Here is a 21,604-nt window from a genome sequence, read left to right as displayed (position 1 = left end):
TGAATCATTTTGACTTTGGGGAAGAGCCAGAAGTCACATGGTGCCAGATCTGGTGAATAAGGTGGATGAGGACACACCATAATGTTTTTATTTGACAGAAATTGCCATACCAGAAGCGATGTGTGACACTGAGCATTGTCATGATGGAGGGTGATTTATGGCACACTTTAAAAAACACACCTTCTCTCAACCAAAGCTCACACCCGAGTGACTGCACTGAACAAGCTGACACTTGTCACACACTGTTACTAAGGTTCGATGTGCCGCTTCCCGGCCTTTCCATCAGATGGCACTCGGCAGCAGCATCCACCATATTTTTTTATGACACCTCGTATATGGCCTTAACTAGTTAGCATCTATAAGCCTATTGGTGAATGGTACATATAAAGTTATCTCCAAAAATTGTTTCAATTCCCCTTTCCTTCTCTTTTATGTCCTGCAAAACTAGCACAGTACTGAAACACAGAAGACATTCAATAAATGTTTGATTCATTTATCAGTAGCATAAAGCAAACCAATAATTAGAGGGTCATTATACTAAATAACCGTATGTGGTCAAAACCTATGAACCTATGTTGCAATTATAGATGCAAGGTTGATGTGTATGGAGGAAAAGCAATCTATTTCAACTAAAGAAGTTTTCAGGGTTACAAACTGCCAATCTCTCTGAACCCATAGCTCAGCCAAGTAGAAGCTTCAGCAGAAGTGTGCAAGCTAGCAATCGTAACATGCCTCCGCCTCTTCTTACACAATTATCTCCATTCCCAACCTCTTATATTTCTGGTTCACAGAAAGTGGACTTCACACACGAAATATAGTACGAGCCTTGCTAGTTCTTTAACTCAAACACAGAGCAGAATTACTCTATCAGAATTCTTTTCCAAGTTATTTAGAGGAAATTCTGATCACTGCTTTTTCCAGGCAGAATTTTTGTCATATATATATGACAAAAAAATTATATATATATGAAATATATATATTTTAACTTTGTCTTCTCATAAGGCCTTTCTTCCCCTATTAAGCTGACAACCACACAAAAAAAAAATGCTGAAAAGAGCAGACAACCACAAATATTAGTGAGGTCATTCAACCTCAATCAAGCTGAGAATAATATCCAGGTCCTATGAGAAAGAACAAAATCCGTGCACCAAAGATGAGTTGGACATGGGATGAGAATCCAATGAGATAAGAATTGAAGTGCAACCCAGGTGGAGTTTTCAGCAGCAGCATTTTCACCTTGTGGCCTTCTGGTCTTCCTGTCCTTTTCAGTTGCATCTCCCTGTCACCTACCCCTTAACCCCTCACTACTTGGTGTTTCTTAGGGAAAATGTCTCTTGCCACTGCATTCACTTTCCAGCTGCTGTCCCACATGACCAAAACAGTGAAAGTCCCCATACAGGTTTGGGACATTGCTTCAGTACGAACAGAAACAAGCCTAGAGATGTAACTTTCGTTAATGGTCATAATGCACACACATGAGGCTAATTATCCCAGTGCTTCCCAACTCCCTGATGGTGAGTTAGGCACTAACTCTCAGGTGAGTAGCTGCAATTCAAAGCATTGCAGAGCTAGGCAGGACCCTAAGAAGTCATCTCGCTTACGCCCCTCTCTCGGTGGAGGAAACATGCTTGGCTATTAGTGAGTTCCACATCAGCATCAATAGTTAAAACTTCTTGATATCAAAAGAACCATTTGTCAGTTTGTTCTAAGCCCCACAGTGCTTCTCCTGTTCTCTCTAGAGACCAAAAGCAACTCATCAGTGTCTTTTTCTCAATAACACACATAATGACAGTTATTAAGTGAACCCTAATTCTCTTCCCTCAGTTAAACAACCTCAAATCCTTTCTCCTTTTTTTAAAGGACTTATGGTTCCTCCTTTAAACATGTTAGTAATAATCTTTTCTGTACTTTGTTTTTTCCAGTTATTTTCAGCTAATTCAAACACGGTGGTATCAAATACTAGGTAGAGGTACAGAAGTACTTCCCAGCCCTTGCACATTATTCCTAATATAACACAGCCTGGTGTCATGCTTAGATAAAAATATACAACACAATACTCCTTCAGCTAGTGTTCCACTAGGACCTCCAGGTCCATCTCAGCTATGATTATGCTTTGCCAGGTGGTCACTAACAACACAGTCAACATAATTATATCAGGTCAGTGCTAAACCATTGACAACCACTGTTATCACCTCCCAACAAAGTAGTTCCTATTCAGGTGTAAAGAAAGGCTGGGTAACCAAGGGATTGCGCTGCTCACACCAGGTTTATGTAAAATAGAAAATGGGATTTTCTAATTTTTGGTCTAAAGGATCTTTCTCCTTCTAATCTATGCCTAAAAACTGACATCTGGGCAACTCAGATATGATCATAGGGGGAGCGTGGAACAAATGGAGCAGTCATACAGCACCCTGATCCCAACTCCTACCCCTTTTAAGGAAACTCAGGGAACTTAGCAACAAGCTCCTCTAAAAGGTATCCTGAGATCTGAAAAGTTACTAAACCTCTCCAAAGACATGAGCATCCTCTAGCAATGGCTAACGAGGACGTCTTTCATAAACTTGGTAAGGCCGCTGCCACCTGGCATGACTAGCTGAGAGGCCACCCTTCAGGATCTTCCCATATTCAATTTGTAAGGTTTCAATTCAGTAGGATGCCTGGTATCAGGAATCCTCTCCACCATCCATTGAGGAAAATTACTTCTTAGCAGTTCTTGGGGATATGAGGTAAGGAGTTAGGGGGAAGTCCTGATTCTGAATATGCTCACCAGCATCCGAGTTCTTAGAAAGAAATGCATCTCAGCAACATCGTCAACACCCCATAATGAACAATTTCAGGGAGCCACAGCCATTGTAGAATCAGCAGTCACCAGAAAGAGCCCATTTCTTTAACTGTAACAAGTCTACACCTCCCAAGTTGGGTTCCACTAAACGTCCTTTACCGTTTACATGATACAGATAAAATTTTATTGTCTATGTTACTTAGCCCATAGGAATCATTTACATGAACCTGACTATTTTGAAGTTGGCCTTGTTTCATATGTAAGCTGCTACAGATGAACGCTATCAGCCACCATGTCCTCAGAGCGGTACTATTATGTATGGCTGGCACACAGACTGGCTGGATTATTTCTAGATTCTTTTGGTAAGCATGGTACTATTGTAGTCTGGACTCAGCACCCAAACTAGAAAATCTAATAGACGGCTTTCTAAAATTTGAAAGGAATTTTTGGGATCTGAAATGTTTTTGCGTATAGGCTTCAATACAACTTACATTACTGATCATGAAATGTACCTCTAGCCCTTCACCTGATGATGGGAAATTCTTTCCTTACTCCTGAGACTTAGAAAGTGCCTTAAATATTATTACTACCACACTCAATTTAACAGTATAATACTCTACTTCTAAATCAGGGATTAGCAAACTATGGCCCCTGGGCCAAATCGGGCCAATTGCCTATTTTATAAATAAAGTTTTATTGAAACACAGTCATGCCTCTTCATTTATATACTGTTTATGGCTGCTTCTATGCTACAACCCCAGAGCTGAGGAGTTGCAACAGACGTCTGGCCTGCAAAGCCTGAAGTTATTCACCATTTGGGCCTCTAGAGGAAAACTTTGCAGACCCCCTTGTAAATAAATCATAAAGAAAATAAACTGCTTATTCAGAATAACCTCTTCCCTATTTCAACAAAAGAAAATAACCCTGACCCAAGTGAGTAGTCTTTGCATAAAATCTGGTCTGACTCTCTTAAAAAGTGTCCTCTGAAATAAGATGCATATAACACATAAAATACCTAAAAGATAAATTTAACAAAAACTCTGGAGGAATAGGTACAGAGTTTCAATTGGAGATGAAAAAGTTCTGGAGATGGATGTTGGTAATGGTTGTGCAACAATGTGAATATCCTAGTGCCACTGAACTGCACATTTAAAAATGGTTAAAATGATAAATTTTATGTAATGTGTATTTTACCACAGTAAAAAAGAAAAACAACCTAAGGAAGGTATTGTGAAGAAAAAAGTCCTTTTTACTGCTAGGGAAACTTACAAAGTCCATAATGAATGTCACAAAAGAAGATCGAGCGTAACAGCAGCAGCATCACAAGAACACACTCCATCTGCACCTGGACCCAGCATGGGCTGGCAATGCTCAGAAAGCATGACCTGGAGGCAGCCGGATGGCTCAGATGGTTAGAGCGCGACCTCTGAACCACAGGGTTGCCGGTTCAATTCCCGCACGGGCCAGTGAGCTGCGCGCCTCCCCCCCAACTAGACTGAAGACAATGAGCTGTCACTGAGCTGCTAGAGGGCGGCCAGATAGCTCAGTTGGTTAGAGTGGAAGCTCTTAACAACAAGGTTGCCGGTTCAATTCCCACGTGGGATGGTGGGCTGCGTCCCCTGCAGCTAAAGACTGAAATTGGCGACTGGACTTGGAGCTGAGCTGCGCCCTCCACAACTAGACTGAAGGACAACGACTTGGAGGTGATGGTTCCTGGAGAATGACACTGTTCCCCAATATTCCCCAATAAAAAAAAATTTAAAAAAAACAGGCAAGACCTGACCTGACCTGACCTGACCTGACCTGACCTGACCTAGAGGACCCATCAAAGAAGAGCGCACACCTCCGCACACAAAGCGAAGCCTACCATTGGGGGGCTGGCTTACAGTTGTACCAACTGCAGCTTAGCGTGGGCTGCATTAGCTTGGGGAGGCTACACCAAGAGAACCCTTCAGGCAATGGAAATACTAATCCCCCAGCATTTTCCAAGCACACATTAAATCTTGCATTCTTGTGCAGAACTATTCTTGGCACTGGTATGACAGCAACATTGGACAGGTATATGATGTCGGTACATCAATCTATTTTGGCCATGGAGAGGGTTATGATGGCCATGGTGACGGGGGGTGGGGGGGAGGAAAGCATCTCTGGACTCAGAGAGCAGATGCTGGCACCACCCTGGGTATTGTCCATTTTCCGTGCCACCACCTGTCAGCCAAGCCAGTGCCAACCACTGTTCGACTGTGCTTCTAAATTAAACAATAGGGTTCAATAAACCCCAGGCAAGCTAGTGGGCAGAACCCTTTCAGGAGTCCCTTCTATAGGACAGTATGAAAGTCATACTCATGGAGGATGAGGGTGGTAAAGCAAAATTTGCAGAGATGCTTTAGGAGCATTGGAAACAGACTTTTATTTAACAAAAACTTAACACAAACTTGATACAAACCCTATATTATGCAAAGCTTTATCACAATTCTACACATGTTATAACCTGTGGGAGTTGGTTGGAGAGCGGATTATTATAATTATTAGCATTTTGAAAAGGGACATTTTCTACCAGAAAACGTCACACTGAAGGGCTACAAAATGATACAAAGACATTCTAAGTGATCTCCCCTGGGACTGGCCTTGAATGAGAAACCTGAAAGGGCTGGCAGGACGTTGGTGCCCATCCAATCTCCCCTTTCGAAGGCAAAAGAGAGATTCTCAGGCTCAGAACCGTTTCAGTAATACTGTCACTCAAGGACTTTTGCTGACAAGAATATCCAGCATGAGACTGTACATTTATTAATATGACTCTCAAGTGAAGGAAACTCAAGAGTATGGATGGGGGAAAGACCTGCAGTAAAACCAAGTGCTCCAGCCAGTCCACCCAGCTCCTTAATTAGGCTGCAGCCACCATGCTGAATTACATTTCAGAGGCTATAACAGTCACTTCCACTAACATGGCCATAAAAGGACATGTTAGAACACTCGCCTTGCTCCTTTACCCCCACCAGCAACTAAATTTCAGGTTCCCATCACTCAGGTTGGCCTTCCTTGCCCTTGTGGACCCCACTCAGAATCTCAGGCCCTGAGGCGGGCTCAGCAGAAGGCTCCCTTTGCAAGTCTCCTCTAGAAGTCGTTAGGTGACCGAACTAGGATCGTCTCAGTTGATGCTTTTTGTTGTCTTTTTTTTTCTCTCTTTCCTTCACTGCATGATTTTAAACAAAGCTGTCTGTGTTCGAATCTGTTGAACTCAGAGAGATATATTTAATCACAAGATAGAATTCCTTTCAGAACTAGGCCCTGTCAGACATGATAACCAGGAGGCAGGCAGCTTCTTGACATTCAGATAAATAGGGGTGAGGGGAGGGGTTTTTGTTTGGGGTGGGGTGGGGAGGGGTGGGCTTAGAGAGACTGCCGATGGCCTTTGTGGCTACTTTATTTCAGTCAAGTCTTAACACAATCCTGGAACATCCCAACACTTTCAATAGACTTTTGAAGAAGGAAAAACAAAACTGATCACTCCTCACTTACCACAGCCAACTCGCAGAAATAAAAATACCTAAAGCACATACATGAATGGCTTTTTAAAAAGCCTTTGAGAGAGCAGAGTTGATCTTTATTTTCTTATTAAAAAGGTGGGGTATTTTTCCTTAGTTAATATGCAGTCTTTATTTTACATTAAGTATTCTTGTGACTTCGTGTCTTCACAAAATTGCTTTTAACTTTTGAAGTAGAAGGTACTTTAAACAAAAATACTGTGCCACATCAGCACTTTTTTCTTTTAAATATTGAAATAAATAAAACAGTTAACTTTTTTTTCTCATCAGTTTGTTTTCAGTTATTTCTATTGTAGAGCAATTCCAGTCTGACCTGGGCACTTTTCTCACAGACATTTAAAGAAAATGAAGAATTTAAAAATTAAAAAAAAAAAAAATCTTCTTATTGCACAAACTTAGGCCATTCCCAAGACTTCTCTGAGCTGAGCTGAGTTGCGCTGGAGGCTTTTCCACAATCCAGGCTCCTGTGTTGGCGGAAACACACGCGCAGGAAGGGGCCGGGCAAGGGAAGAGGAAGAGGAGAAGGTGGAGGAGGAGGAGGAGGTGCAAATCATCGCTGCTTCTTGTCACCTTCTTCGGAAATGGCTTGCTTGAAGGATGCTGGAGTCCCCAGGTCATAGTTGACTGCAGAGGGAAAGGCAACGAAAGATAAAACAAAAAACAACAGCACAGGACAACTACCTAAAAAGGAAAGATTAAAATTAAGGGGGTGGTGGAAATGAAATGAATTAAAAAGAAAACGAAAGAAAGAAAACCACCAACTAACGGCCACGCTGAGGCGGCCATGGCTATGTGCAATGAGAACCAGCCTCGTGTCTCGTGCCTCAAACATCGCAGCACGAAATCAGCCAGGAATTAGGGCAGGTCAGTTGCTCCTGGGCAACTGAATGACACAAGAAACAGAGAAGACACAGCTGGATTTTCAATGCCTAGGTGGCATAGTAGGCAAAACTGGGTGCTAGCAAAATCTTTTTTAGGAAACCAAACAAACTGAATCTTTTCACTGTTAAAATATCCCAGAAGGCCCATTATGATGCAATCTATCTTCCTGTCACCTAAGTGGAACTGAGTAGTTCTACGGTATAGGACCAGTTTCAGTCACAGAAAATCCCAACCAATGTCCCACGTAACCTAAGCCAAAAGGACACTGCTTCATGCATACACCATCACCCTAACACTGCCCCACGTTGAGCCCAGGGTGTTGGAATTACTCGGACAGAGAACCAAGCCAAGAAATCCATTCCAGTCCTCAACCAGCCCAGCCTCAGCCTCTCAGTGTCAGCCTTGCAACCTGGGGGTTCCATAGTCTGCATGGGTACCAAGAATTTTGCTTCTAGCTGAAATGAAATCTGCTAAGTTATTTTAGTCTTTGGAATGGAGTAGTTGGCACAAAGGAGTAAGCAGTAAACCCCAGTGCTATCACATTTCACCCCAGAAGCATTTCCTGAGGGCAGAGATGGGTACCCCTAACAGTGGCCAGCTTACACTGAGCTAAATGGCAAGGGAAAGCGGAAAGGAGGGGCTCAACTGGAAAAGAGCCAAGCCAAAAGGGAACACAGTTCAAAATCAAATGAGCAGCTCAGTCTCTTCCAAGCTGAAACTCCCTTCCCCACCCCCATCTCTCCTTTTAGTACCCAAGGCATTGCTCACTGCTCAGGTGTACAAGACTGTATTAGATAGACTTCCGAAGCTGAGACTCTGTCTACTTATGTTTTCAAATGGAGGGTAAGAAGGGCCTGGTTTCCACCCACCACCAAACCCTTCCATAACCCCTGTCTATGTTTCTTCCCATCTCATCCCATCCCACCCATCGCCCCTCTCAGGTCTGTTTTTTTGGTCTCCTTTCCAGATTCCCCTCTTCTTCCTCAGTGTTCATCTTTTCACGGTTCCACCTGCTTTCAGCCCCCTCACTCCAGTGATGAAACCAGTTGGCCTTTCCCCAGACCTTCCATAGAGTGCCTGTGAGGGTTTTCTTGGTTGGGCATCCAGTCAGATTTTCATCCCCTGCCAGGATCTTTCTGTCCCTCTCCCAATGCCCCTCACCTCTCTGGTTAGATGTCACGTGCCACTCTTTTTGTGAGTCTGTCTAATAACCATACCCCATACCCTTTCGATTTCCTCCATTAACCACCCCCCCAACTCTCTCTCTCTCACTTTTCTTCTTTTGCCCATTTAAGCCACCTATAAAATAGCTGGTTGGTTCCCAGCTTTGTGTTCCTAACATTCATTTCCTCTTTCATTTCCTCTGGCGGGGCCAACGCAGGCCACTGGAAATGTCCTGCTATGTTTTTGGTCTGCTGCTCTAAGTCCCCTTCGAGGAGGCTGACTTTCCATCTCTCCACACATCTTCCACTTTCTTCTCACCCTGTCCTCACATCCTCATTCTCCCCCCGTGACCCCTCCCCACCACTTCCCTGCCTCCTAGATCTCATCTACCCCCTCGATTTGACCAATCGATGGTATGTCTAGATATGACTTCCACAACCTTTCTGTCAACAATTATTTATTGAGCATCTACCAAATATGGAATGAGACACTAAATCCTCCACCAATTAGCTCAGAAACATTGCTCACTTCTCAGTGTATTTCAACAAATAATGATGGCACATTGTTGTCCGGCACCGACCGAGGCACACGAAGGCCATCATCTTTGCACTCCAGGGACATACCAGCTGTTTAATGCGAAGGACTACAATCATAGCGTGTTGTAATAAGCACTAGACTAGTGGCATGAACAAAATGCCACAGAACAACACTCAAGCATGTTTTCACATTGTGGTTTTTGCCATTTTACAGGATTCAGGGTGTGATTCCCAACTTTGCCTTTTGTTCAGCTCTGTCTCCGTTCTCTCTGAAAATACACATTCTTGTTTACAGATTAAATAGCAAGAGTCAATCTAGAACTCTGTGTTGATCTGGATAGCTTCCTCTAAGAAAATCTCCCTGACTACTGTGATCCACAGCAAAAATAATCCCGTATCACCCCATGAGACTCTTATATGTTTTCAACTACTGTGAATATCTAGTCTGCCCAACAGGATTACAAAAAAAAAAATCACTGGACAACAAATCCAGTGATTTGGCCCATGTTTAATTTCATCCCACCCTTCCTCTACAAGGCTGAGCTGTCATATGCATACTGTTATCCAGTCCCTGGTTGCCAAATAAACAAAGGTATTAGGCTGGTGCAAAAGTAATTGCAGTTTTTGAAATTATTTTTAACATGTGAAGCCACAATTACTTTTGTACCCACCTAATAATATATATGAATGAAAGTATTATCATCCAAGGTCTATAAACATACCAGCCTGAACCTAAGCTGAAAGGCCAAAGTCTGAGTCACCGTTAATGGGATAAATCAATCATGTACCCCCTGACATGAGGCACTGAGAAGGATGCAACATCATTTCTGTAGTATTCTTACCAAAAAAATGTATAACCTAATTTTAATCAATAGGAAGTAGCACACAAACCTAAAGTGAAAGACTTTCTACGAAACCACTAGCCAGTGCTCTTCAAAAGTATCAAGGTTGTACAAAGAAAGACTGTGGAACTAACTACTCCAGATTAAAAAGACTTTCAGAGGACATGACAACTAAATACAAGAAGTGATCCTGGGTTGGGTCCTGGACCAGAACAAGGATATTAGTGAGACAAGTGGCAAAATGTGAATAAGGTCTGTAGGTTGTAATATTGCATCAGTGTCAATTTCCTGGTTGTGACCATTGTAGTGCGCTTATTTGAAGGATCTAGGTGAAGGGTCTACGGGAACTCTTTTTACTACATGTGTGTAAGATTTTTAAATCTGAAATTATTCCAAAATTAAAAATCTTTTTAAAGTCTTAGTCATTGGTTGAGGGCCAGTATTGAGATACTTTGAAAACCTACTTGCCAATGGTTCTTAGCTATTAATTCTGTTCTGACAGGGATCTTCCATCATTCTCAGCTATTTTGTAAATCAATCAAGCAGAATGGTTTTTCGTATACTGTTATTTTGAGTAAATGGTCAGAAATCACTTTTATTAAGCACAACAGTATCATATAATTCAGTGTTTTAGAGTTAGAAGCACTTGGGCATGTGACCAAAAAGGGCCTTAAGTGTCTACTCCCTGCCACCTCACCACTTCCACCATCACCCCCACCCCAATGTCACCATCAAAACACTGCCCAACCTTAGTTCTTTGGGAAAGTTCCTGAAGACTTAGCTATTGCTACTCCTCAGCAGGATTCTAACTTGATCATAGGTTGGGTTTGGATTTGCTTTGTGTTTACAGCATCAGATACCTCCTCTCAATCCAATGAGGTCTTGAATGAAAGCTCTCAAAGTCCGTTACTGATTTTACTCAAGGAATCTTCAAAATGTGATCTATGGAGAAGTCAGTACAGACTGAGGAGAGTATCAGAAGACCCAGACACTACTTACTGACCCTGGAACTTCAGGCCGTCATCTAAGCTGAGAAAATCTCAGTTTCTTCATCAACAAAATGGGAACAAATAACATCTATCCTACCTCACGGGGTTGTTTTAAGAATCATCATGAGAGAATGTGTGTTATCTATTACGATAGGGTAAGAAATGTCCATATCCTAGGGCTAGAGAAACTGAGGCAGATATTCCTGGCAACAAACTCACACAGAGGTTGAGTCCAGAACCCACAACTTTTAATGTCTACTCTAGATTTCTACTCACTAGATCAAAAATGCCTCACTCAGAAAATACACAAGTAACTTCACTTCTAAAGACTAAACAAAATCCCCTGCAGAAAAATCTCTCATACATGAGCCTGCTCACACTTGAAGTACAAGTTCAAGATCATATTCATCAGATGTAACAGGAGGCATATTGGGATAATATTAATTAATTTTATTCCACCGTGAAGTGAGAACCTCCAAACAGTCTTTAGTTCTCTCCCCGAGTAATGATCTTGTGTTCCCTCAAGTGCCATATAAAGGCAATATCAGGCTGCAGCCCATTAGGTGCATAGAGAGATGCAAAGTAAGCAGGAAGACTTAAAGGGATACTATTGATGTGAACATCCTATTTTTATTAAACCCTGTTCTCTAAAATACCAGTACCAAATTGCGCTCCTGACTTTAAAGTACCTTTAAAAAATGAAATGCTTATTTCTCACTCCCAGTGTTATAGTGATTAGAGGGTCTGATCTCCACATGGTCTCAGTAACAGAAATAAAGGATTAGATTGTTCTAGGGAGCAGAAAAACATCAGATAGGTAACGAACAGTAATCACCTGTTCATCAACAGTCCCCTCCAGGGGATGTGAATGTTGTAACAAATTTAGAAAGTTCTGTATCTTTGAATCTCCTATCTTTGGGCTAGGACTTAGAAAATTAGGTGACATTTCTGAAGCATTTGGTGTGGGTGCTTTACTGAGCTGAGAACAAAGAATACTAGCCAGATCACTTTCATCTTAATGACTCTAATTTATTTTATATTAAATTTTGAGTAGTGATACTTATTTAACAAAAGTAACAACAAAGTGATAGATGTGTTGACTGCTCACACAGCTCTTGCCACTCCAGAGGTCCCAGAAAAAGAAGACCTTTTTTCCTAATAGGCAACAGGAGGGGATGTTTAGAAATGATGATTTAGAAGTCGAGCTCTCTATAATACTCTGTACAGAATTTTAATTAGAATTCTCTTTTGGGGGATCTAATTGCTTACTTACTCTTCTAATCTTTTGATAAGGTTTCCATGTAAAGCTATATTCATTGCAAACACCCCTTTCGTCAACTGGATCTGAGAAAAATCAAGAGAGATATATACATATATATCTTCCCCTCTTTGACCAAGTATTAGTTGAAAAGTGCAGCCCTAACTGTAGCCAAAGGAGGCATAATGCTTCCAGTACTTTCTCAAGGGAAAGTACTGCAATCAACAGTACCTGTTGGATAGGGGGATTCGACCAATGAACATGCAAGTTGGAGACGAACCTCTCCTCCCAGAATATGGAAGCACCAAAGTGGTTCTAGACAAGGATTACTTCTTACGCAGAGAAGGTGACATTCTTGTAAAGCATGTAGACTAAAACAAATCACTACTGAAATGGCATCTACTGAAGTTCTGAAATCTTTCATCATGTAAACAATTTCCATGTCTCTCTTTTATAATAAACTAATGATATCCAAACTATAAATAATTTTTAAAATATATATACATTACACTATGTGTTTTTTTAATTACATACCATGTTATATTCCTACATCCCTGTGTGGGGAGATATCAAGGGACATATTGGCATATTGGTCAAGGGGCACAGAATAATGGTAAAAGTAAAGGGTATAGGAGGTGCTGGAGTCAGGTTGCCAGGGATCAAAACCTGGCTCCTTAGTAGCTGTGAGGCCTTAGGTACATTTCTTAATCTTATTACCAAGCCTCAGTTTCCTCATCTGTAAACTGGGGATAATATAAACACCTACCTCATGAGGTAGTCATGAGGATTAAATAACCTATTCCAGGGAAGCACTCAGAACAATGTCTGGCACATAAATGTTGGCCATTGTTATGAGAGAAAGGCGGATAAAGATATAACATCAAGGCGTTTGGAAACCCTGGACAGCCAGCCTCTTCCTCCTATGCGTCCTCTTAGTTTCCTTCTTTCACCACATAACATTCGCCTCCACAGCAATGTCCATGCCTCTCTCTCAAACTTCACTCACTTCACCTCTATGGGTTGATCTTTCTCAACTGAAACGTGAAAGACCTGAACTTGGTCATCTCTAAATTCCCTTCCAGTTCTTTTTTGTTTTTGTAAAGGATGTAAATTCTGAACCTGTTGAAAGATACTATAAGCAAGGTGAGACAAGGTGCTCAGGCAATGCTAAGATACACTGCCCTGCTCACAGTGGCTACACCAACTGAGAAAGATGAGAGCATCTACTACCCCCAACAGGAGAAAAAGAAGATCAAGGTATGCTAGGAAAAATAAGATCAATAAACACTAGCCACTCTCAGATAAATCTTCCCATGGAGTTTGCCTTGTTTAGATAATTCTTCATTCTTGGTTCCCCTTCAGAACCTTAAGCTGGACTTGGAAATTAGGTGGGCTTTCATAATTTAATTACAGTGACTTAAAAACGTTTTCAAGTTCAAAGGTAAGTTGTCATTGAGAGTTTCAGGACTACAAACAACTACACAGATTTCAAATGATAGTATAGATTGGTCAGACATGTTTTATTAACATGGAAGCTCACATTTCATCAGTGAGAGGAACTCATAACGCCATGAATCCAGTATCTGAGTCAAAGTAATAGAACAGATGAAGTAAAGAGGTAGAGAATGACAGCAAGAAGTTGCATCCCCTTAGCAGAATCCAACTAGAACCAACTATATTGGCTTTTTCACACGTGAGCGTGCAGAAATATTAAATGTTGGAGGTTTATGCCATATGTCCTGGGAACAGTCCACATACAGATTATGCAAAACATCCCAAAAGTGGGTTAGGCTGTTACTTTCATCCTCTCACAACTGAGAACTAATGCCTAGGCGAGCACTGAAATACCTGAAGCAGGAGAGAAGTAGAAGCCCTTTCTGTCACAGGTTACCAGAGAGCACAAAGGACCCATTTGTGGGTTTCTTTGCTTGGTCCTTGCTTTTGTTTGGTTGGTTTGTTATTTTAACGAGAGGTCTAATTCATGAGGTTCTGCAAAGGCTGGATTGTCAAAGCAAATATTCCCAGACACTTAAAAAACAGCCTGTTGCCTCAGCGGCCTCTCGGATCTAACCCAAGCCAAACGGCAGTGCCATTTCTGGACCTGTGCTCTCATGGAGGCCACAGACCCTGACCACTCTTAGTGAGAGTTCAGAATCTTCACGGCAGCTCAGTTGAGTGTTGTGCCTAATAAATCTGCTTTAATTTGGACATACCCCATTGGCTGTTAAATTGGTACCTGGAGCAAGAAATATCAGCCTAAACATGCAGTCCCCCTATGGCCGCACCCCCTCATTCTTACTCAAGTAGGCAGCCAACTCCAAAGGCAGTTCCCTGGACGCCACCCCTTCCAGGTGTAGCCAGGGGAGCAAATTAGCCAAGCACTTCCCCAGCCATTTTCTCTTACAGTTGAGCCAGAAGCCAGAAGCCCCCCATTCTCCACACAGAGCCCCTCCCATAGTCCAAGCAAGCTTCAGTCCCCACATTGGGCCCAGGCCCACATGGAGATACATGCACACAGACAGCAGAGGGCTGCAGGGGAGACCCTCCAGCAGTTACTCCCCCACTAAGAAGAGGGTCTGAACCCAGAAAAACAAAAGACAAGCTGGGGGAAAAAGGAAAGAAAGAAAAGGGGAGTAAAACTGTGATGGTTTTGCCCTCATGGTAAGACAGGTCAGCCAGGACATACCTTTTCACTAGGACCGCACAGCTGTCTGTTCTCGGGACTGCCAACAAGGTGGACGGTCTTCTCCATCGCCCAGGGGCCTTGAGCAAGTGTTGCTTTGGTTTATTTCAGGAGATGCTATTGGAAACATAAAACAAAGTGCCTGGAGGGCACTATAAAAAAATAGAAGAAGAAATACAGGAGACTTGATCATCCAACAGGAATTTATATGTTTGTAAACAGGGGCGAGGGGGCAGGGAAATATACTGTGAGGTATCCTTCTTTCTTCCATGAGCGCGGCCTCAGGTGGTTCTGTCACTGCTGAGTCCATGACTTTTCTGCTTATATTCCATTTTTGCATTTGGAAATTGTTCTTCACCAGGAGGAAAGTGAGGAAAACACCAAAACCCACAAAAACAGCAGCTATGCTGACGGAGAGGAGGAGCTCGGGCAGTGCTGCTGGTCAGGGCCCGGGTGCTGGAGGGAGGCCACAGCAGCCCCAGACCTGTCAGGAACTGCTGACATGTTCACGCAAGCAGGGAGGAAGATGGAAAGGTCAGGGAGGAGAACTGGGGAAGGGGTCTGCCATGGGGAGCCCCAAACTCAGTGGAGTACAGAAAGTGCAATCATTGCCCATCGAGAAAATCCTCCTGACTATGTCTCCTCGAATCAATTCTCCCCCCAGTGGCTTTCTTCTAAACAGGATATTACTTCAGTTTCTTTGATTTCCTTTCATTCTCCTCTCTCTCTCACTCTCTCTCTCTCTCTCTCAAAAAAAAAAAAAAGTTTCTAATAATAGTTAGAATATATAAATAATAATTTATTTAATGTTATTGGTTCTGTTTCCAAACCCAATATTCCTCCTCTCTTCATTTTGCCAATAAATAGGAAAACCGAGGAAATCAATTCTACTCATGTCAAAAAGATCCCAAGCCCCCCAAAAAGAGATAATTCACCTAACTTCCCATTTCTATGGAAAATAAATAGTACATCATGATGCCATCTCTCTGAAGGACTGTTATTCTGCTCTTTTGTTCTGTTTTGTTTCAGTAGTTTGTGCTTCTGCTGTACATATGCAAAATAGAGGGAAAGGGGGAAGGGATGCGTGGAAGGTAAGAGGAAAAAGCAAGGATGAAGGGAACACCTAAAGTTGTCTTTCATTAAAAAAAAATATATCAGAACCAGAACAATGACCAAAGTCAGAGGGTGATGGCTAATTGCCCAGAGAGTCTGTTCGTGTGTTTAGCAACTGCCCTTTTTATCTGCTGTGGGCGAACCCCGGCCACTGCGGCGTCCTCGGCAGGAGCGAGGCTCTTCCAAATCGTCCTCGTCAAAGCCGTGGAAAGTTGAGGTGTCACTTTCTGACGTGGAACCGAATAAGTCCTCCGTGGTGCGTGCTGCGGCCGCTGCCTCCTTCTCCTTCCTGCCTTCTCCTCCCAAATGAGCTGACATGTATGATGAATATATCAGCACATGGGTTAAGCAACAGACAGCATTATTAATATTCTTATTACATTATTACAGTGTTATTCTTCATAGCAAGGTCATAAACCATTCCACACCAAAAGAGATTAACTGGGTGCACCACCTGGGGACGGGGATTTGGGGGACAGGGACAAAGCCAACATTTCCAGGGAAAAAGAGTCCTCCCTCCCTGAAAAGGCATCATCTCTACCATCATATATATGTCCACAGCTCTGACAATGAAAGATTCACCCACGAGCTTTCTCTCTTCTCTTCTGTACACACACACACACACACACATGCACATTCACTCAACCCCGCCCCAGACAATGCGTTTCCTTGGTGGTTTTCAAGTCTGGTTGGTATTTCTTTGGTATTTTCCGTTGGTGTTTCTTTGTACAGTGTGTGTCCTTCACTTTGACAGTCAGCTTTACAAAGGTATTACTGTCAGATAACCCGCTCAAGGTGGTTAAGCCTCCGTTCATTTTATTTTTATGTTTACCCGTTTCTAATGCCGTTCTTTCAGTACCCTTTCAATTCCGCACTTACACCGTGTAGTTCATTTGCACTGAAAGCAAACAGAAGTTGGAAAGTCTGACAAGTGGTAGGTAGTTTAAGAGTCTCTCGTTTCCTTTAAGTACTGGAGGACATTTCTGTGATCTGCACCCACATACATGTGCATACACGTGTGTGCACGCATGTATGTGCACACTCTCACACCACTCCAGCCACTCAACACGCCCAGGTCTTAGTTATCCCAGAAAGTCCAAAATTGTTAAATCTAACTCAGAGTACTAAGAAAGTGAGAAATGGGGGTTAAAAGCCTAAGAAAATACAGTATCCTGAAATTTGTAGAACTCAGGTTTAAACTTTTTACCTTCTAAATGGGTCCCTGGACTGCCCCAAATGAGGCCATTTATGGTGTCAATATCATTTTCTCCCAGGAAACAGAGGTAGTAGGGTAGATGGAAAGGGAAAGATCGCTCTTCTGAGTAAGGATTCCAGGGAGGCCCTAGAGAAGTACTCGCCCACCTGCCTTAACAAGCACATCCCATGGGCTAATGCCACTTGTTTATTCCCAAGGTATCAACTATTTCAGGAACATCAGGGTCAGACCTTGACTAAATTATCCACCAAAATTAATCCGTGGCTAATGCAATAAGACCACCTACACTGGTATAAAATAGCCCCCTGAATCCCATAGCAGACCGATCCTGGGAATAAAATGACGTGTAAAAGCTGTGAAGAGAGAGGCTTCAGATAGAAAACACCAACTGCCCACTTCTGGTCCCCCATGGATGTATCAGATTCAAGTACCCCATCTTTTGTAGAAAAGGAAGAGGGAAAGTTACAGCCATCTGTAATGATAATTGTGAAGCTGCCCTCTCTAATGCACAGACCCACAGAAGTCCAGTATCATTCTGCCTCGAGTATCATTCTGCCAAGTGACTTTGTTTCTGGAGGCAGAGATTTTATCTGATTGTTCACTTTTAAAAAACACTGAATTGCAGTTCATTTGTTTCATTTTCTTTTTAAGTATCTAAAACCCAGGGCCCATTATCACATGGGCCCTCTTTTCTGAGCTAGCACCAGCAGAGTAAGAAGTTCAACATTCATACCATGTTTGGAGAGTAAATGAATTGACGGAATTGCACAGATGGGCCACCCTGTCAGGGTCCTTAAGCATTAAATGTTGAGAGCTGTGTGCAATGGAAACCAGTCCTTTTTACTTACGGATTTGCTACTCAGGTCAGTCTTGAACCCTAAACAACCCAAAAGCCAAATATAAAAGGTCTAAAGCTAATGTTTACGGACAAAGCAAAGGAACAACCGAGTTGCTACAGTAAACCCAGCTGTGGTCATCTCAGTCCTTCTCTTGGGACTAGGAGTAGAAAAGACACTGGGGAGAAGTGTGGAAAGGAACAATGACTCCTCACTGTTGGAACTAACCACCCAGTTGAACTGTATTTCACCAACTAGTCAGCAACTGATAAGACTAAAGATGAGTCTGAAATCTTCTCTCTTTGGCCTAGTTATGACATAAAGCAGTATGAAAAATAGGTACTACCAACCAACCACAACCAGCCAAAAGTAATGGTTTGGTTAGAACTGAAAAACAAAACAACAGCTTAACAAAACTTGAAAACCTGAATTCATTTTAAGAATAAAAGCACAAGATCAAAGTCTCTTTTTGTTATTTTAGTTTTTGGATAGGTTAAAGATGGAAATTTCAAAACATGCCCAGTCAACTCCACATTAGCCCTAAGAACGTCTGCCTTTTGCCTCCTTAATCTATTGGGGTCTCTCTGGACTGTTCCGTATGAGAAAATGGGATGAGTGGCCAATGGACATGGTATTTATGCAACTACCCAGGAGCCCAGGGGTCTCTGACTCCGACAATTCAAGATGTGGCTGCTCCCCCAATATTCATGTCTCCATATGCTTCCGGTTTGACCCAGGCACTTACACAAAACAAACACATCTTTTTGTTACATGCACATCACCAAATACAAGGAAGCATGTTGCTTATGTCTCCAGGTGTTTCCACACTATCTCACTATCATCCACGACAACACACACAAAGAAATATCCACTTCATGGAGAGGCCAAACACAGGTCAAAAACTTCTACTTTCCCTCTTCCCTGGATCCCAGGGTATAACTTTTGGTTCTTACAATCCAAAGAAGAAAATGTCAAATGACTGGAAAACTCCTCTCCTTTTGAAATCACCACCACCACCACCACCACCACCACCACCACCACCACCACTTCTCCGGTCCACCCTTCAACCCCCCATACAAGATGGCAGAGAAATGCGAGTGGAAGAGTTCCTGGTCTATGGGAACAGATGCAAGAAGGGGCCACACTCACCAGAGCGTCCACAGTCTGCACAGGACACGAGCTCTTCAGGCCGCCCACTCTTCTTATTCATGTTAGAGCCCCCCAAGCAGAAGTCACAGTAGTTATTGGGAATGACTGTCCCATCCGGTCCTTTCTGGGCTGTAGAAACATATTTTTAAAAATCGAGTTTTAGGTTACAATAAATTCCTACTGGCCCTTGTCCTACAGTGTAGCAGAATCTGCTCCAGGAAGCATATGAAATCTAGAATCTGAGGTTTTTGTTATAACCAAGTTGTTAACTTGGGCTGTTTTCTTTTTGACCCTCTTCAGTTCAACAATACTTTTTACTAGTAATATCTTACAAGCCACGCAGACTTTAGTTTGATTTTTGCAGCTTTTCCCAGCTCTGTGTTTTTATAGAAATAACCCTGCTCCTCTGATTACATCCCTGGAAGATCAAAGCATCCAGCCTACTAGTCAAGTGAACTTTACTCATCCCTGAACAACCAGCCTTCAGGGCCAAGGCCCCAAATAGCCTATGGCAATTATAAACTGTAGTGTGACTAGAGAGAGGATGGTCAATGCCTAGGTCTTGCCCATAGGAAAGATATTCTTGTTTAGGAGATATTCCTCCTGTCCCTGAAAAGGAAAATAAAGAAGCATTCACTGATGGGTGCTCATTTCCAGAAAGGCCACTGAAGATGCTCTTGGGGAATCAGATGCACATCTTGGCAGATCTGCAGGTGTCCACTCTTATTCAGACACATCCCCCTACAGTCTAGACTTGCGGTCATGGAAAGCATGCAGGACTAGTGAATCAGTAGACCCCAAGTGCCTAGAATCAGACTGGACATTTCACTGAACCTCAGGCCAGAGATGGACTGAAAAGTGAATTAGTGAGCATATCTTGAGGTCTAGGCCCTTCATAAGTCATACAAGATGGAAGGAAAGGCAAAGAAAAATTTGGGGACATGATCTTAAAAACACAACCTTGTGAGAACCGCACATGTCCTTGAGCACAAAAATCATTCTCAGTTTCTACGGGCTGGGTGTAAAGCCTTGGACAGGTTCTTTGTCTGGGGAGAAACACCTCCATTTTCCTCTGTTTTTCTATCCCTACTGTGGACATTTCTTTGTCACAGTACACTTCCTGTTTGTGACTAAGAAGAAAAGTCTCTCCCTTTATAGGATCAGTCTAAACCACGGGGGGCATCTTCCTCCTCACTATACCCAATGTCTGCCACTATCTTTCATTATTCACTGGCTAACATTAATCAGGATCCCGTAGGGTACAAATCTGTAAAAGGAAACAGATATGTGAGCAGAAATACCATCCAGACAGTAAGTGATAAACGGATTCACCCACTTTAATATGATTCCCTCTGGTCTTCACTTCCTCCATGCCTCTGTTTTGCCTCCAGGAATAGAAAAACTTACCTGGGAAAGGCAGAAGACAAAAGCTTGCAGAATTACATTATAGAGGGTTAATCCATTTATCAGTTGCTATTTGAATTGTTTAATCAGTTTCTAAGTCATTGATTTTCATCTTCAGAGAGGCAGACAAATCTCTGCAAGAAAAGTGTTGGCTGTTTGGGGACAGACAGAGGAGCTGGGCATACCCTGTGGCCTGTTGAGTGTGGGTTTTTCTTCATCAGTCACTGCATCTCAAAGATAGCTGCATGTCATACAGATTTTTGCAAATAATCGCCAAAAATCAGTACTTCCGCAAAAATTTTACTCTGCTTATAAAATTCTCATTACCCAAATCCAGAAGGAAGCCCCTTTCTTCCTTCTCTCTCAATTGCCATCTTAACCACTTTTAGAACTCTCTTAAGAAAATCCAAGCACATCTCTGAGGCAAATAAACTCAGGGTTTCCTCATTAAGAGACCATCATGGCAATCAATCAAAAAGTGAACATGAAGAAGTGGGTTATATTAAATTTAGGAGAGGAATATAAACCAAAGCTAAGTTGCATGATCGATATGAACTAGATATAAAATGCCAGTCACAACTTGGGTAGCTTACTGCATGACAATCAAAGAATCCCATGTATATCATCTCACTAAAACTCTTAGAAGACCCTGTCTCATCATTTGTCTCTTTCCTGTTCTCTTAGGGACTTCCTATTATGTCAGATTTTTCTCCCCTTTCAATGAAAGAATCTGGTTTTCTCCAACCCCCTGAATCCCTTGTGATTTATGGCGATGAAAAACTAGACTATAGGGGCCGGCCCAGTGGCTCAGGTGGTTGGAGCGCCGTGCTCCTAACGCCAAGGTCACCGGTTCGATTCCCACATAGGCCAGTGAGCTGCACCCTCTACACCTAAGACTGTGAATGACAGCTGGAGCTGGGCTGCTGTGTGCTGCCGCAGACTACCATGTGCTGCCATGAGCGGCCAGTACCCAGCGTGAGTGGCCAGCAGCCAGCGTGAGGGGGGAGCGCAAGGCTCATAATACCAATACCATAATACTAATGGGCCAGGGAACTGTGTCCTACACAACTAGACTGAGAAACAACGGCTTGAACCAGAGTGGAGTGGGGGAGGTGGAAGAAAGGGGGGGAAAAAGAATATATAGAGTATAAGAGCTCCCAGGTAATTCTGGTGCTGCTTACAGTTTTGCCACCAAGAAACCATTG

General features: G+C 42.6%; 1 protein-coding gene and 1 pseudogene across 2 annotated transcripts in view; one reads left to right on the top strand and one right to left on the bottom strand.

Moving 5' to 3' along the window:
* DPF3 (double PHD fingers 3) overlaps positions 1-21,604 on the bottom strand; it is a 254,240-nt gene that overhangs the window by 39,850 nt on the left and 192,786 nt on the right. The window contains exons 8-10 of one of the 2 annotated variants that reach the window (XR_012494614.1): positions 18,996-19,124; positions 14,685-16,105; positions 6,365-6,951 (exon numbers count right to left, since the gene is read on the bottom strand). Coding sequence is in view for 1 of the 2 variants with exons in the window: in XM_019733356.2 (XP_019588915.1) it covers positions 18,996-19,124 (129 nt within the window). In the remaining variant the exon portion in view is untranslated. Of the gene's footprint in view, positions 1-6,364; positions 6,952-14,684; positions 16,106-18,995; positions 19,125-21,604 lie in introns of those variants that run through there. The other variant, XM_019733356.2, reaches the window with a different exon arrangement.
* Positions 11,316-14,414, top strand: LOC141570450 (10 kDa heat shock protein, mitochondrial pseudogene; annotated as a pseudogene).

This window comes from Rhinolophus sinicus, linkage group LG03 (genome assembly GCF_036562045.2).
Source record: "Rhinolophus sinicus isolate RSC01 linkage group LG03, ASM3656204v1, whole genome shotgun sequence".
Taxonomy (NCBI): domain Eukaryota; kingdom Metazoa; phylum Chordata; class Mammalia; order Chiroptera; family Rhinolophidae; genus Rhinolophus; species Rhinolophus sinicus.
This window is presented reverse-complemented; position numbering and strand designations above follow the sequence as displayed.